At 39.2% G+C, this 18,806-nt stretch overlaps 1 protein-coding gene across 2 annotated transcripts; it reads right to left on the reverse strand.

Annotated features, from left to right (window-relative positions):
• Positions 1-649: 649 nt before the first annotated feature.
• Positions 650-17,459, reverse strand: LOC128475192 (choline/ethanolaminephosphotransferase 1). Of its 2 annotated transcripts, none has more exons than XM_053457665.1 (9): positions 17,357-17,459; positions 13,042-13,418; positions 11,459-11,606; positions 9,577-9,718; positions 7,174-7,258; positions 5,647-5,778; positions 4,136-4,294; positions 1,996-2,121; positions 650-1,446 (listed from the first exon to the last, which is right to left on the reverse strand). In XM_053457665.1, exons 2-9 carry the CDS (start codon positions 13,378-13,380, stop codon positions 1,327-1,329), a joined length of 1,251 nt encoding a protein of 416 aa, XP_053313640.1. In that variant the 5' UTR covers positions 13,381-13,418; positions 17,357-17,459; the 3' UTR covers positions 650-1,326. The 2 variants fall into 2 exon arrangements, with proteins under 2 accessions (XP_053313640.1, XP_053313638.1); XM_053457663.1 differs by having other exon boundaries at positions 17,353-17,450.
• Between the last annotated feature and the right edge of the window lie 1,347 nt (positions 17,460-18,806).

The following is an 18,806-nucleotide window of genomic DNA, read 5'->3' on the forward strand; positions in this document are numbered from 1 at the left end:
GTTCAACTTGGCAAATGGGCATAAATTCACACAAATACTCCAAGTTATTGTGGAAAGACTTCCAAGAATAGTGGAAGCTGTTATAACTGCAAAGGGGGGTCTAACTACATATGTCTATGTATTTAGAATGGTCGGGCATACTGTTGTCCATATATAATGTACCTTCAATGCTAAGTTTGCATGTGATTTATCAGTTGGTCTGTTCAACTGATCAATTGAAGGTTAGGATGGTGCATTATTTAGTTGCTATGTTTCCATGGGTTATTTATTTAAGCTATACCTGCAAATGTAAGTATACAGTATACACATACTGTATGAGCTTTCTAGTATGACACTTTCCCAATGCCTGTTTATGGAGATAGCATGCCTATGTGCTTGATTTTATACACATGTTAGCAATGGGAGCGGCTTAAAAACCTAAATTTAAATCAGGAGGGTCTCTGTACTTTTAGGCATATAGTGTACCTTAACTGCATAAAAGAGGGGAAGAGTTAAATGGCTGCTTGGCACATTTAAAGTGATTGCAGAGTAGTAGTTTCTGTTAATACATTTTAACAAACCCCCAAATATTTGCAAACTGTTTATTCTCACGTATTAGAGTAAACATGTTTCGTTAGGATGAAAAAAAAATCTGTTAAAACATGAAACATTTGAAAATGTGTAACTTCACTGTTTATTATAGGCACATATTCCCTGGAATTAATACAAAATATAAACAGTAAACGCAATATTAAATAGGAGGGAGAAATACTTTTGTATTATAAAACAATCTTACATTTGCGATGCCATTTGAAGTCTAGAGCACCATAACAATGCATCCAGAGTTACTAATAAAACAATTTAGACTTCTCATACACCAAACCCAAACTTTTTATGAGTTGTTTCTCTCTATATTCACCACACGCATGGGACTACAAGTTTTGACTTGACTTTATTTTGAAAAAGTAGTCCAGGGGAGAAAGTAATTAAAATTATACTGTATATTAAAACTGAGATGCAACTGCCTTTTGGAGTTTTCTTTAAAATAACTTAAAATATTATTATGAAGCCTGCAATGTTTTCAAGTTACATTTTTTGTAAATGGCAAAATCCTTTATTTTTAGCATGCCTTTTATTTTAGGTGGTCACTTATTGTCGAGCTGAATATGCAATATTTTAGTATGTCTTACGTTTTTTTTTTTTTTTAGGGAAACAAATGTGTTACCCACATAAAATGAAATTGGGGGTGTATTTCAAGACCAAGCTGCAAAGGAAGATTTTATCCAATTTTCCTTCCACATTTTCTCCTTCTTACATGGAAACATGCATTTCATTTCCTTATGTCTTTTAGTGATGGTTGTAATGTGCAGCATTTGTTTTTATTCTGAAGACTTCAATGTGAAGATGAGAAGCTATTTGATTGCAGACGCTCACACTGTATCGGATTAAATCAAAGAGCGAAAGTACCTGTAAAGAAGTTAACACAATATTAATATAGAGCAATAATAAGTGAGGCCACATTGTGGAAACAACAAGAACCTACTAGTGCACCTGACCAGCTACTCAGTTTAAATAGTGCAGGAAAACATTAAAGTTCATTAGTACACCAAGCTTTATATTAATGCACTTTTTGTAAAAAATAATTGGACTATGGTAAGTTCTTTTATGGAATATTTTAAAAACATTTCTACGCAAAGCATAACCAGCATAAAACAATGTATTGCTACTTCAGGACCGAGGGTATAAAAAGCTAAAATACGTATGAGAATCATGTAGAGGTGACTAAGAGGAGGAGCTTAAGCTGTACTACTCTTGGATAGATGGGCCAAGTTACATGACCTACTACATAGAGTGTAGAGTAAGGGGCAAGACTTCATGTATTCATTATTAGGTTTCTAGGAAATTAGAAACAAAATAATGAATGGAAATGTGGGCTTATGAACTTTGTTGCAACAACCTGGAAACCAGGTTGGAAGAGCAGACAGGAGTTGTCACAAAATATGAAAGTTTACTTACCAGGGCTATCCACAAAACAATGTATTCATCAATGAAGCTATTAAAGTATTGATTCAGAAACAGAAGCATCGGTCCAATAAAAGCTGTATCATGCAAATGCATCTCACTCTTGGTCATATGAGCAACCTATCAAGAATGAGAAATTTAATTGTTTACTATGAGGCAGTATGATCAGGAGGTTATTTGTGTAGTAGCTTGAGCTAGAACACATACAAAACTAGAATGGTTTAAAATCTAATTTACCATTATTAGTTTGCTAGCTAAAAGGCAATAAGTACAAGTAGCAAATGGCTATTTTAAATCCATTGTTCTCCAAATCTGGTTATTCTGGGACATCTTTGAAGCTGGTCAGTTCAATTTATCCCCAAACTAGACACCCCAGGGTATTTCAAATGCTAGTATTTTACTACTAGCTGTTGTCAAAGTTTGCAGTAGTAATTCTTGTGTGTATTTTTCCCCACACACAATGTACTTCAGGTTTAAATTTACAGCTCCTGGTATGTGTCACTGTCAAACACCAGTTTGTGTTCAGCAACATCTCCTGAGTACAGTGATACCACCCATGCATGGTTTTTGTCAGGTTGTCATACATAGGGTTGTCTGGGGGCTAAAAAGACCGCATTTTAGACGTGTGCAATTTTCAATCTGGAATCCTGACATCTGGCCATACACGCATCTATGTCCTATTCGAGGCATCTTTGATGATGGCCAATTCAATTTAAAGCTAGACACTTCAGGGTATTTTAAGTGCTAGTATTTTAACTATTTCCACCCACTAATTTTACCACCAGCCTTTGTGGTAGTACCATATTTGCTTGATTATAAGACAACCCCCCAAAATTTGATTTAGAAAAAAAAGCCCGACTATAAGGCGACCCTATAAGAAGTTTCATTAGTAAATATTAATTCACATATAAACTATTTTTCCATGTTTAATAAAAACTATGATTGAGAAAAACGCATCTTTTGTGTTTTTTTCCTTTTATTTGCCAACCTGCCCCCCTCCCAGTTGTGAACATCTGCCCCACGGTTTGCTACTCTGCCCCTCAGATAATTTTTTGCGTTTTTTTTTTTTCACACGCGCTCTGTTTTAGGTATGAATGTACAACTTCTTGTAAACAATGCCCCAATATGTGTTCAACATCATCTTCTGAGTACAGTTATGCATTGGTTTGTGGTGTTGTTTAGGGTTAAAAATCCAAATCTGGAACATAAACAATTATGTTTTTAACCCCTTAAGGACAATGGGCGGTCCCTAAACCCATTGAAAACAATGCATTTTGTCATTAAGGGGTTAAAATAGGAACTTTGACATCTGGTCAGTCTGTGGCCATTTCCTATTTGGGACATATTTGCATTTCAAACCCCAGGATTTTTGTTGCGATAAAAACGGTGATTTTAGGATATGCCCCTTTTTTTTAAAATATATTTTTTTAATCACATTTTGTTGGAATTATTTTTACATGTTAAGGGGGTGCATTTTCATGACAGGCCTGGCACGTCAATTGTCAAGGGGTTAATATGAACACTGATAAAAAAAAAAAGTGTTGGGTTTATGTACAAACACCCATGGTTGACTGGAGCAGAGACTGAAGTTTGTTTATATATAATAACTGGAAGCATACTTGAACATTCTTATGTATCACATACAGAAATTGGCCAAAGGCTCATTATTAGAATTACCACTTACACCAGATGGTATGTTGGAGATTGCCTCTACATAACTTAGAAAAACATTTGGGTATTTCTTTATCCTCACATTAGTCTGGATATAGTACTAAAAGACATCACAACATTATGTGCCTTTTGGCTATAAAAGGATACCCTAGAGCAGTAGCTACAAAATCTGAACACTTTACCCCTCGATAAATTCTAAATAGCTTGACACAATATAAGTGATGGCACATACAAATAATCCATAACTCGATTTTTGGCTTATGCAATTTGTGTTCTATTAACATCTCTAAACACATTACGTCGTTACAGGACATTTAAAAAAAATGATGGTCGTTGTAGCTGTCAGTGAGTAAACAGGATAATAAAACTGTACTATATTTGACAGCTTAGTACTTAACTAAATCACATAAATCAATAAAAAAAAATACATCAACAATTAAAATGATTGAAATACAAATCTTACCACTAATTTATTTGTAACTTTAGCAGAAACAAATCCAAAAGCGAGAATGTATAGGCAAGGGTGCTTTTCAAAAAGTTGAACTGCAGATTTCTTATATATCATAGTAGCTAGAACAATGACAGATCCAATGTGCAGCATTGGGGAAAGGACACTGGTTCCCTAGAAATGAATGAACATAGCAAATCAGATATCAGGTAACAGTCATGTGTATATAAACGATTTAATACTAGATATTATAGGAGTTTAGAAATAGGAGCCAATACATTTTAGCAGTCAGTAACCTAAACCTGTGGCCCATGACAACATGAATTACATTTTCATGGGGGGGGGGGGGATCTTTGAATATTACGCTTTTTTAATGTTCAAAAAGTCCGCCTTGTGGAAGCCAAAATATTTCTAAGATTGGCAGGCCAGCATTACTTCTAATCTCAAAGGCTCTCACTTTAAATCTCATTCTTCTCCACCCATTTTTTTTACCAATCCTTAAAAAGGCTGCTTAAACCAATTGACCATTAGTCAATTACCAGTAAGTTAGCGATAGCATAACAAGAGTGATCATGCAGATTTTGACAAAGGGAAGATGCCTTTACCCCTACCCTTATATGTGTATATAACATGGAGGAAAGTATTCAATAGCCTTGTCTCATGATCTGCATGATTATGGCGCCAATGACCTTATTCCAGTTGTGGATTATCACTAACAGGTTCAGGTAGACTTTTTAAGATTGGGTGATGAGATGGGAGATTACTTGGGACAAGTAATTGATTAGATATTGCTAGCCTTGCCACTCATGAGACATATACCCGCTTCAAACAAACAAAAAGGTCATGTTATAGGAAGACTTTGTTAATGAATCTAACCATGCTAGAACAGTTCTTTAATTCCTATTATGGTACATGCTTATTATCCAGACTGTCTATCATTTCTTTAGTAACAATACGTTTCCTTGTTCTTTGGGTTTTATATTCACATTACATAATGTGGATACATTTCTTTGCAAAAGAGTGTGTCAGTCCTTTGTAATGTAAGCTAGGGTTTCCATGTCAATTATTTTGCACTTGTTTCCACCCTATCATAGTTCTCCTCAAACTCACCTTTTCCACCTATACATATGTTACCTTACTTAACCAATTTTTTTATTGAGTTAATTCACAAACATTTTGTTTTCTGTTGATGTGCTGCCATGTTTGGATACCCAAGGATATTAACTGTCCCCAGCATCACATTGTGTTTGTTTGCTAAAACTGAGGCACCGTGTTCAATAAGCATTATACCTAGATATTATATGACCAAAATATATGGACAGCCCATTTAATGATTTAATTTAGGTGTTCCAGCCATTGCTAACAAGTGCATAAGATCAAGAACGTAGGCATGCCATCTCCACAAACACTGGCAGTAGAATGGGTCAGTGGCTTTAAACATGGCACTGTCTACTAATGCATTATGCCTACTTAAATCAGAGCATCCCTTTACAATAAGTTAATTTCCAATCATAAAATGAACTTACTGCAATGGTAGATCCATTCTTCCCAACACCTCCTGTAAAAATAACTTGGAAATAATTGGTACAGGAAAATATTGTGCCCGCAACAGTACAGAACGCTGGAACAAGCTTCACTGGGACGTTCAGAATCGGTATCTTAAACAGGGGGGGAAACAGTGTTAGGAATGTGCAACATCATGGTACTAAGACTCATTCATGCATAAATATACCGCTCCTGAAAAAGAGAAGTACGAAGATATGTACATTTGCATGCATTGTTAACAGAGCAAAAAATGATCTGTTTCACACATTTCTTAACTGTACAGCAAATTAAACACAATGATCCAGAATGATATTGAACGGATTAAAAAAAAAGGGGTAGATGAACAAATGCCTGAGATCGGTATGCCTTTTTAAGCTTTTTTTGCCAAAACAGAGCCCCAGGAGCCAGCTTGAGCTACAAGCGAGTGGAGTGTTTCCCCACAGCTCACCAACGAGACAAACTGAGTATAGAAGAGATCCAATTCCCATTTTAAAACCTTGTACTAATTCATATCATAGCTTTCATGATTTAAACATTAAATAAGTTAATTTTACATTTCAGTCTCATGCCAGAGACGCTGCCAACTGGTCTCATATCAACAGCTTTCTATAGAGGAAGACTCCGCGTTTAACTTTCATGGAAACACAGAATGGGACGGCAGATGAGAACCATTCGGCCCATCTAATCTGCTAATTTGTCTTGATGGAAGGGGGGGATTTTTAATGGAAGTCTTCTATGTACAGCTATCCAGACTTCAGAAAGCATTCAGCCACATAAGAGTTTTGCGCAGGTGAGATGAATTTAATAAATTAAAATGGATTAAGGTACCAAAGAGGTGACCTCATCACAATATACAAATAAACCTGAGATGCATATAAGGACCTTGCAGGGACAATCTTCAACCAAGAGAGCAGATAAGAGCTCCCTACAATAATGGCCATAACCCTATGTGTATGTCTTTACTGTAACCATCTCGAAAACAATACTTTTCTCCACTACTTTTTTTCTACATACTACTTACTCTTGAGAGAGTATCCTCTATACGTGTTACCTCACCATTTCACTCTGTTCAGTCCCACTCACCTGTTTAAACTCTCTACGAACCCATTTGCATTGTGTTTCAAACTAGCTCACACCTATATTTGCCTCATTAACCGTAATTTATTGATACTCTCTACTCCAGTGTTCTTCAGTGGTGCTGAACACACATTTGGAAGATGAAAATCATTTAAAGCAATCTGATCCCTTGTTTGTAGTACATCGCCTTAGTCCTTTTTGTAACAGCAAGAAGAGCGTTAAAGATGCGCACTGCATTCAATCATATATTCGTGCAAATCATAATTTAGAATCATCTGATCTTCATGCATTAGCAGGCTATAACTGATCAGTGAGAGTGCTTAGCCATAACCCATATCCCAGACGCCAACATGCAAATTCATTATCGTGATTAACACAATTCATTAGTTTCACTCTGATCAAATTAGCAGAATTTACATTTTGCAAATTACCATTGATTCCCACAGAGCCGGTCCACCGATCACAGCTAATAAATGCATGGCTATTATGAAGATCTGCACTTCAGTGACATCGATACTGATTTCATAAAAGCCAGAGAAGAAGAAGAAGAAAAAAAAAAGAATTACTGAAACAATGCCATTTATAAATGTGAATTACTTTATCGTGAATATAAAAAAAGATTTATCGTTAAAATAAAATTAGCATGTGTGATTACAATAATAAAGACGGATTGGCTGAATGAGCATTAACAGGAAACCTGCATGCATGATTGGTTAGAAATGTTTATCTAATATACTATCATATAAAACACAAACAAGTTTGTGTATATATATATATATATATATATATATATATATTGTTTCATCTGGAATAATCATAAAGGTTTCTCATATAGCAGAAGTATTCCTTTTATGGCACAATTCTACGAGATCTCATAAGCACCTATGTTAAACAGATATGCTTATTTATTTTGTTCTTTTAGTAAATCTGCTAAAGACACGTTAGAAATATTTTTCTCAATCAGTCGCATTTCTTTAGTAATTTGGTGAGTCCTCACTCTCATGTAACGTAAGGGATTGCTAAATACCGTATTTGCTCGATTATAAGACGAGGTTTTTTTTCAGAGCAAATGCTCTGAAAAATACCCCTCGTCTTACAATCGGAGTCGTCTTATAATCAGACCTTAAAGTCTGACTATGAGACGACTAAGATCCAGATCCCCCGCAGCTGCAGGGGGTCTGGATCCTCCTGTCTCAACCCCCCCCGCCCCACTTACCGGTACTTCAGAGTCCCCGGTGTGCAGCTGTCATGTAGCTGGGGCAGCGTGTAGACTCACGCTGCAGCCGGAAGGAGGCGTGGCTAGCAGCGGGGGTTGTCTGCGTGCATCGCGGTGCGGGGAACTCTGATCTTTGACAGCCGGGGAATGTCTGTGCGATGCACGCAGACAACCCCCGCTGCTAGCCACGCCTCCTTCCGGCTGCAGCGTGAGTCTACAAGCTTCCCCAGCTACATGACAGGAGACTCAGAAGTACCGGTAAGTGGGGTGGGGGGAGTGTTAAATGGGGGGCATAAGGCATTTCTGGAGGCAGGGTGCTCTGTGAAATGCCTTTTAACCCCCTTAATGCCACTCTGCCTCCAGAAATGCCTTTTTAACCCTCTATACGCCACTCTGCCTCCTGAAATGCCTTAAACCTCCCTATATGCCACTCTTCCCCATAATATGCCTTTTAACCCTCTAAGTGCCAGAGTGGCATATAGGTTTAAAGGCATATCATGGGGCACAGTGGCATATAGGGTTAAAAGGCATATCATGGGGCACAGTGGCATTTAGAGGGTTAAAAGGCATATCATGGGGCACAGTGGCATATAGGGGGTATAAGGCATTTCTGGGGCAGATGTGCATAACTGGGGGGCAGGTTGGAAAATAGAAGGAAATAAAACCAAAATATTTTTCTCAATCATAGCTTTTATTAAAAAATAGTTTAAATGAATTTACATTCACTGGTAAAACTTTTTTCCTATAGGGTCATCTTATATTCAGGCTTTTTCTTTTTTTCCTAAATTAATATTAAGATTTGGGGAGTCGTTTTATAATCAAGCAAATACAGTATTACAGTTTGTCAAGATCACCTAAAAAGTTTCCAGCTACAGCTAAGGAAGTTAATGATTCCTGCAAATGAGGTTCCAGTTGCAATGCTCCAAGTAAAAGATTCTGGGTACTGCATTTCATTACACATTTCCCTGTGGTACAACATAATATTATGACCAAGGCGTTTTGAACAGCCCAATGAAACGGAAAGAGCTGGCTACTCTCTTCCAATGAAAATGGTGTCTCCTCAACTTCTTGAGGGATTTTTTTTACAGTGAGGACACTACAGGTATGGAATTCACTGCCAAGGGAAGTGGTGTTATAAAATACATTAGATGCCTTCAAAAGGGGTCTGGATATTTTTAGAAAGGCATGACAACATACAGGGCTATAAATTGAATAACATTAATATTTTAGAGCTTCTTGATCCAAGGAGAAATCCGATTGCCTCTTGGAGTCCAAAAGGAATTTTTTTTCCCCCTGATGGCAGAATTCGAAGTAGCTTAATTAGGGGGTTTTTTACCTTCTTTTGGATCAAGAATAGGAATGTTAGGTAGAAGGGTTTTCAACCTTATGAACTATGTAACTATGTATATGTAATCTGGTACAAATAAGTTATTTATGTTGCTCTACCAAATACCACCAGGAAGACTCACAATTCATAGAGTTCATACAACTGTCACACTCTTAGGCCTGCCAACACCATTATTCTGTTACCAGTGCTGTTTGAACCATTTTCTGTTATAAACAGTATTTTATCATTAATAAATTCAAATGAAACTCACTCTTATGAAGAAAAACTTACATCCCGAAACGCAGCATTCCAGACACATATGTTTGCCAGTGAGCACAGTAGAACATGAACATGCCCGCGAAGCAGCAGAAGAACATCCAGTCTGGGTGCGTGCCAAGCTGGACAGCAATGCAGGTACCCAATACCACAAACACTGTTAAGAAAAACACCAGTGAAAAGTTAAACAGCGAATTAAGAGAAGTCAAAGAAGCTCTCTATTTTTTTTTATATTTTCGAAAAATAGACAATTTGATTTTTTTTAAATTGCGGTTAATTGTCAATTAAAACTTTTATATAAAACAATTATATTGGTTTGTCATAGCCTTTCAATTGTAGTTTTGTAACAACCTTTGTATGTTTGTACTGTAAGAAGCGCTGCGTTAATCATTAGCTCTATATAAATAAAAAAATGTACAACAACATTTCATAGGATAGTAGGAATTAATGCAGCAAGAAAGATATTATCAAAAAAAAAATGCAACCGCATGTGACCCATTTAATATCATCCATATCTGTATCTGCTGTAAGTTCTCAAATGCTATGTGGTCCTTGACCTCACCTTATATTTAGGATATACCTTATATCCTATGGATACCATCTGCATACATATTAACCGCTACCACTTCTCCTGGAAGGCTACAACTTAAAAATTAAGCGTCGTGTAATACATGTTTTAGATATAAATTGAAAATAATTTTAGTAGAATATATTTTTGAGATTGAGATTTATATACTCCATTTTACTACTTCTGATGTTGCATGGATACCTGCAAAAAGGCTAAAGAATGTCTGGTTGGACATTCAAAATCAAAAAGCGTAACCATCACACTGTATCAGTAAGTTTAGAACCAGCAATAGTGGGTCCTGTTGGCAGGAGAAGTCATTAGATCTACTGATTGTGGGTCTGTGTGTCTCCTCACTGATGTGAAATCTTCTGGATGCACTACTAGTTCTTTGTGGTAAGTTGGGCTCTTTGTAATATTTGTTACTAGGGTCATTTTATTTTTTTACTAGCTATTACAGGAATTGAAGACGCCTAAGATTTTTAAAAGGACACCTGAAATATTTTAAGACGACAAAATTTTACTTTTATTTTACTTTACGTTATTACGTTATAACTCTGTAGGGACTATTCAGAAATTGAGATAACTCAAGGGCAACACCTTGTGGATGAAATAGGCATTGCAGCGAAAATTGTCAATACTTAGAGGAAGTCCCATCGGTTTTATTATGGTTATCACATTAGAAATTAGTTTTCTAATAGTATACAAAAATAGTATGCAGTTATATTAAAATAAAAAACACCTCAGACTTTTGTATAATATAATGTTTTCAGACTGTCCTAGCTCTGTTCTTAGACAAACTCCAACTCCTTATCATTGTGCCTCGTGGTAAAAAATATTCTGGCTCAGTCCTACACACTGACAGAAACTAATGAAAGAACTTCAAGTGATAAACTGGGCGCCATTAGCATTTTCATAAATACTCAAGAGTTGGTCAGGGAATGTCACACAAAACACCACGACTCAAAGATAAGGAAACCAAAAACTAAGGTGGCCACAAAACCAAAACGTAATTGAATAGCGAAGACAGACTGGATCGTAACTACTTAGCTCTAAAGTGCAGGGGCATGCATCTCTTATACATGCATAACTGCTGTAAGCTGATCACAATGTCTGTGTGATTAACGTAGTATATACACACATGTACACTACCTTTATTATAATGTAATGTATTTACTGCCAACTACATCTGTGCTATATAAAAAAACAAATATACATACATAATGTTACGGTAATAAGAAAGGCAACATAATGTGCAAGCTTAATGGAACCAGTTGCGCTGAAAAAGATATCTTAGTATTATAAACATTGCTGGTAAGAAAAGTAAGTAACCTGTAGAGAGAGAGTCACAGCCATGGTCAAAAAGTTCACCCAGTGGAGTGCTGCTGTTGGTCCTCCTCGCTTGCTTCCCATCGATAGCATCCAAAGACTGGTAAATGAAGAGTCCAACAGCACAGCAGATATATGTCCATACTGGGCCCTAAGTACAAAAAAGACATGTACTGATTGACAACTATCAATTCTCACACAATGCTTAGAACATTCCGAGATTTAGATGTGAAATAGAAAAACCTGTAATAGTTCATCTAAAGAGTCATGTACGGGACCGCTATGAAATATGTCAATCCCCAAATCCTCATAATGGTTAAAGAATAACCAATTCATTTTTAAACTTTCAATACTACCTCTGATAAAGTCGGCCTGCTCTCAATTACCTTATGTTTGGTGCATAATTTCTCTCTACATGTATATTAACTCACTTCATACTAATACTTCATTTTCAAATGATTATAATTACAAATTGTACATCACTAAACGGTCAAAGAGTATAAATACATATACATTCATGTATGTATATATGTTTGAAAGCTGAATCTCTTATGGGTATTTTACACTTTTGTATTCACCCACTGCAGTATTGTAATAATTTTCAAGCTTTGGTTAAATGACAGAAGAAAAAAAAAATATATATATATTTTGTTCTAGATTACCATAATGTCCCACATGCACGTTTTATTCTTGGCTTTTTTAACCGCTTCATGACAAAGCCTGTACATGTATGGGCTCACAATGAATTGTTTTTAATGGGTTTAAGGACAACCCATTGTCTTAAGGGGTTAAGTTACAGGGTCGAAACTGGAACACATGCATTTCAGTTATATTAGCTGTAGCATTAGTGCCATATTTCGATTTAAATGCCTAAAACAGGATATTTAAAAAAAAAAAACTACACAAGCAAAAGGAATTTATTTAGAGGCATAGCAGGGCATTTTATTAAGCTTGCTCTTCTGAAGATGTGGTCAGAAATCCCCCCCCCTCCATTAACTTTGAATTTTGCCTCTGATTTCTTGCTCAGAAATTCTCCCCCAGGTTATATTCAGATACCTCTCCACCTCATGGAAAATCCCTGATTCCACAAAATTCTTAAACCGGCAAATATAAAATTATAATAATTTACAGACCTTTAATGACGCTTTCTGGCTCCACATTTTGAAATACGCAAGCCTTTTATATTTGCATGACGAAACTTAACCGAAATTGTTTATGTGGAGAAAACTGCACCAAGTCACATCTAACTGATTTTAGGGAGATGTCACAAATGTATCATTTTGACTCTGTGTGTATTCAAGTTATGTACGTGCAGTACTTAAGACACAATCTCTATATGCTTTAAGAAGGCTTAGAGGGATAGAAAGGACAAGGGAAGGTTTTTATTCCTGGGGTTTTAGGGAATTTAAAGAGGAAATGTGCCCATGTAGGGCCTACTTGCCAGTAGACAATTCTGAAACAAAATCCCCGAAATGTAATTCGTTAATAACATTTTATACAATGGCTTTAGGATCATGCACGTAGACTTCTTTTTTGTAGTCCATCTCAGAAGTTTCAATGAACAAAGAGGCATGAAAGACTCTTACCGTCTCTGTGGCTGTCGGACAGTAATATACTAAGACTACAGTGGTAAAGATGTTGATTATAAGTCCAACTATTGTAATGAGGTTTGGAGCAATCCATGCTGGAACTCTGCCAACCAGCCATTCCCAAAACCCTTGCATTAAGGGCTCCAAGAGTGATTTCCCACAACTTTTATATCGATGCTCCTCTAATCTTTTTAATTGGTGGCGTGACAATGGGGGAGATGGTAATTGTAGGAGCTTGCTTAACACGCATGGTTTTTTTAAGGCATGTCCACAACTTGATGTAACATCCGAGTTGAGGTCCCCCCCTCTTCTCTTTGACAATCTCTGGCCACTCATTGAGCTTGGTTTTCAAATGTTCCGAAAATTCCAAAAATCTGGAAAACACAAATGTTAAAATATTTTATGAAATTGCTGACACAGCATAGAAATTCGTTTTGTGCAGCTATCATATTTATAGAATTTACTGGGCAAGGGAGAACTTCAGTAGCCAATGAAAAATGTAATCTGCTAAACATACAGGTGAAACAGCATAGCAGCACGTCACATATAATGAATGTTGCATGAAATAAAAATGTTTGAAATTAATGGGTGCTGCTAGTAATTTAGTAGTTTAGAATCTGTATTACAGTAATCAAACATGCAAATACGAAAAAAAACAGGCAATGTCTCCTGTGTTCTTTTCTATCTTGCATTATTTTAATATTATATAAGTGTATACAGTGGCATGAAAAAGTAAACGTACCCTCTGGAATTACCTGTTTTTCAACATTACTTGTTCATAAAGTGTGATCTGATCTACACATAAGTCACAAGTACAGACCATCAGAATGTGCTTAAGCTAATAACATACAAACAACACACTCATTAAACATTCACAGTTCTGGTGGAAAAAGTAAGCGGAACCTCCTTTGGCAGCAATAACCTCAAACAAGTGCTTCTAGTAGCTGCAGATCAGACCTGCAGAAGGTTCAGGAGGAATTTTAGATCATTCTTCCTTACAGAACTAATTAAGCTCTGTCGTACTCCTAGGACGTCTGGTGTGAACGGCTCTCGATGTCATTCTACAACATATCTAATGGGTTAAGCTCCGGGCTCTGACCCGGCCTTTCCAAAAAGCTTTTTTTCAAGCCATTCTGTAGCATGTTTATAACTCCTCACACCAATTAGCTTTTGTTGAAATGATTAGCTAAGGCAGGGCTTGGCAATTTTTTTTAAATCTAGGAGCCAGCTAAAAAAGTTTGGAGCCAGGACTCTTTTTGCCCTACACTCACACTTTGCCCAGCACTCACACTTTGCCTCAGCACTTTTGCCCACACTAAAAAGCACCAGTGCATACTTTTAATTACCAGTAATTAATCCCATTAATTAACTCTGTCCACAGTTTCCCATAGGCATCTTTGTCACTAAATAGCTTCCCATAGTCCCATGTTTAGTGACAAAGATGCCTATAGGAAATTGGGGACAGAGTTTGCCTTTGCCCCCAGTCTCTCACTGCCAAGCATGTCCCCAGTTACTTTAACTTACCTGACCGAAGACCCCGATGTGCACTCTTTGCCATGCAGACAACCCCGCTGCTGTTGCCATCAGCTCCACCCTCCTCACTGAACGGGGCTGGCACCGCCCACAAAGGTCATTGAGCAGCGCTGGTGCCGCCCACGAAAGTTATTGAGTGGCGCCGGCTGACTCACTTCTATTTCAAATCTACAGGGGTGGCATTTTAAGAAGCCGTCCCCCGCTGATCCGAAATAGAATTGAGTGAGCTGGCCAGCGCGACTCAGTGACCTTCGTGGGCGGTGACAGCCCCGTTCAGTGAGGAGGGTGGGTGGAGCCGCCGGCAGCAGGAAAGGTGGAGCCGCCGGCAGCAGGAAAGGAGGATCCAAGTCCCCTGCAACGCTGCAGGGGATCTGGATCCTAAACCCAATTATAGGTTTGGCTCACAAACACCTAGGCGCCAGGACAAAATTTATCAGTCGCCATGGTGACCTGGGATTTGTCGAGGCCTGAGCTAAGGGATTCACATACTTTTTCCAACCCACACATCGAAACTTTATCGAATAAATATCATATTTTAAGTCAAATTTATACATTAATGCTGGTAATTCGAAAGTGTTCACTTACTTTTTCTTGCCACCATATGCAGAACAGAACTGACAAGCCAGAGAGAACATACGTTCTGCTCAACGTGCCTCTTTTAGCACTAAAAAATGTCCTGGACTTGAATGTTATGTTATCTCTACAAGGAATGTTTTGATGTGAGCTTTAGCCTTTAACTGTTTTTTTTTTTAATTTCAAAAAATCTAGTCCACATACAAACTGAAGCACTGAAATAAAATATATATTTATATATAAATCAAAACAATAAAAATACCAAAGTATCTGGTGAATTAACAAGAAAGACATGTACACATAAGTCGCACATACACATCAAGCAGAATGGCAGTAATACATGGGCATGGAATATTACCACCACAAATAAAAACATGGTCAGCCTCAAATCCACACCTTCACTTCTATCTACAATGTATCTATTTGTCCACAGACCCCCACATTTTGTCATAATTGTGATTAATATGTGTCAGCCTGTGGTAAATGCACTTCATATCCTCATCATCCTAAAACATCTTTAAATGCCGGGTGCTTGGCGAAGCGAGTACCGCAAGGTGCACAGCAGGGTCATGAGGTGGGAGAGAGGATGCGGCAGCGGAGACAGATCTTGCGTAGTAAAAGGGGGATGCATACTGTAGGTTCTGTTAGCAGCGGGGTTGTCTGCGTCCATCGCGCATACACCGTCCGGCAGCGCTACGGGGAACACTCCTCTCTGACAGCCGGGGAAGGTCTGCGCGATGGACGCAGACAACCCCGCTGCTAACGGAACCTCCTTCCGGCTGCAGTTACCTACGCAAATGGCGTAGACGTCTACCCGCTGCCCCGACTACACACCGGGGAGTCAGAAGCACCGGTAAGTTTGGGGGGGTTACCAGACAGGAGGATCCAGGTCCCCTGCAGCGCTGCGGGGGATCTGGATCTTAGTCTCATAGTCAGACCTAGTTGAGGTCTTATTATAAGACGACCCCGATTATAAGACGCAGGGTATTTTTCAGAACATTTGCACTGAAAAAACCTTGTGTTATAATCGAGCAAATACGGTATATAGGTTATTAGACAATCAATGGTGCCATTATTTATGCCTACGTACGGCTGACATACATCAATAAACTAATTTTAATAACTAAGGGGGTGCAGAAGACACGTCAATGCTCCCCTCCCCCCGCTTAGCATCCTATGTTAGACAATTTACGAAAACAGGGCTGGGCAATCCCTAGGATCCATGGCTCCCATAATTTTGCTGAATCCAAAATATCCATGTGCCGACTACACGTGGCACATTAGTGTTACACTTATACCACAGGGGCACAAACAGACTATGAGCCCAATTGGACAATATTTTCTGAGATTCTAAGTCTGAGATTTGGGGAATTTCAAACTTCCCACATTTGTGTATTCACCTAGTTGTAGAAGCAAATACATAACTAATAATTCACTTATATGTCAAATTTGTTTACATATTAGGGGGGGGAATTAACCCCTTAAGGACCTAAAGGTACCTAAACCCATTGAAAATGCATTTTGTACAGGCTTTGTCATTAAGGGGTTAAAGCAACACGCCAACCATCATAATATACTTAATCGCATATGTTAGCTATGTGCCCCTTTACCTTTTTCTTGCTAATACGTGGGGTAGTCTGTAAAAGACCCCCATTTGCATTTCCGCCTTTCCCCAACCCACCCAGCTAAATGTCAGACAGGAGAAGTGATAACCCTACACCATCGACTCCAGAGCTGACTCAGTGAACGCTACAGGCGGGGGTCTCGTGACCCCATGAGCAAATGTGGATAGTGGGTGCTGCCATTGATTTCAATTTCAATTGATTTTCCTGCTGTTTTCTTCGACCCCCCCACCCAAAGCGATCACCAAAACCACCACTGGAGCCAACCAGCAGTCAGTATATCAGGTGGCAGGAGATGCGTTCGGCCAAAATACATTTCCTCCACCGAAAATAGCTGGGGGCGGGCAGAGGGGTAAATACACATGGGGTGATTCTGCAGAACACTCACATGCGCTTATGCACACAATGACTGGAGCGTCTCTAAGTCGTCTGCCGACCTCATTTGTATGGTCTGTCACACCCCTCTGTGATTATGGAGACATATCTATAGATATATATCTCGGACGCATTTATGTGTTCCTTAACTATGATTCAACAGGGCAACCGCTGCGAGCTCCTATTACTCCCGGTGCAGGCTTACCCACCGCTCCGCCGGTGTTCGGCGTTTTCCTGCTAGCTGCTGTTGTCTTGCGTCGCGGCAGTCAGGTGACGTCACATACCTGCGCGAGCGCGACCTTCCCTCGCTCCGGGCTTCAGTGACGCTAGGAGTGGTGGAATACGTGTTAATCTCGCTTCTCGCGAGAATACCAACCGCATAACGTAGCGTCATCAGGGGAACCGGGCGTTTATTCAGTACTGTTTTGATAGATTGTTTTGTGAAGTAGGTTTGTAAGCGGGTTAGGTGACGGGAGGGTATCGTATGCAACCACTTAGTTCAAACTGAAAGAGTACCTATGTATTTATGCGTAAATAAACACCATTGATTGATACCATTGATTGTCTAATAACAGTGCTTCTATGTGAGAGAGATGCCACGTCAAAGGTATATGTGAATGAAAGGTGCAACCTCGATATATTGTCTTCGTGACAGAAAAGCGACAGCTTATGTAAATAATATTATACGACCAAGCAACATGTTTCATTAGAATTCCCCCTTTCCAAATCATTAACTTTAACTTAACAGTTACAGGTTTTATTGCAGAATATGTTTTTATATAATAATCTGCCAAAAGTCATAAGGAGAGGACTTAATAAAATAACCAGGACTTCATTAACATTGCCGGAGTATGAGGAGGGAAATTCACCCAAAATAACTACTGCTTCTGATGGGATAGTGTTCCATTTATCTACCACCCACTTATATATATATATATATATATATATATATATATACCGTATTGGCTCGGATATAGGCCGCCCCCGTGTATAGGCTGCACCCTAAAAGTTTGGTGCTTTTTTAAAGAAAAAACATGCTGCCACTCTGTCTCCCCCCCCCGAGATATGCTGCCATTGTCCCCCCCTGAGATATGCTGCCACTGTCCTCCTCCTCCCCCCTGAGATATGCTGCCACTGCCCCCCCGAGATATGCTGCCACTGCCCCCCCCCGAGATATGCTGCCACTCTGCCCCCCCCCCCGACTTACCAGAGCAGACTCCCGGGTGTCTTGCGGGGCCGGCGGGGGACATCTACGCAATACGCGTATACAAGTTGTATACGCGTATTGCGTAGATGTCCCCCGCCGGCACCACAAGACAACCGGGAGTCTGCTCTGGCAAGTCTTGGGGGCAGAGGTAAAACGCATCATGCGGACGGTCACCGGCTGCGGCGATGCGGCTAAACAACCTCCGCTGCCGGAGGCTGTTTACCCGCATCGCCGCAGCCGGTGACCGTCCACAAGAGGCGTTTAGACAACCTCCCGTGCCGGCACCCCCCCTTGGAAAGTGCTGGCAGAAAGGCTGTCTGAGCGTATCGGAGAGTAGGATACAGGTCCCCTGCACCGCTGCGGGGGATCTGTATCCTAACCCCGCTGCCTGCCCGGCGACCGGGACTGCATGTCTCGGGCGTCGGGTGCTAGACCCCGAATATAGGCCGCAC

The sequence above is a fragment of the Spea bombifrons genome, chromosome 2, assembly GCF_027358695.1.
Source record: "Spea bombifrons isolate aSpeBom1 chromosome 2, aSpeBom1.2.pri, whole genome shotgun sequence".
Taxonomy (NCBI): Eukaryota; Metazoa; Chordata; class Amphibia; order Anura; family Pelobatidae; genus Spea; species Spea bombifrons.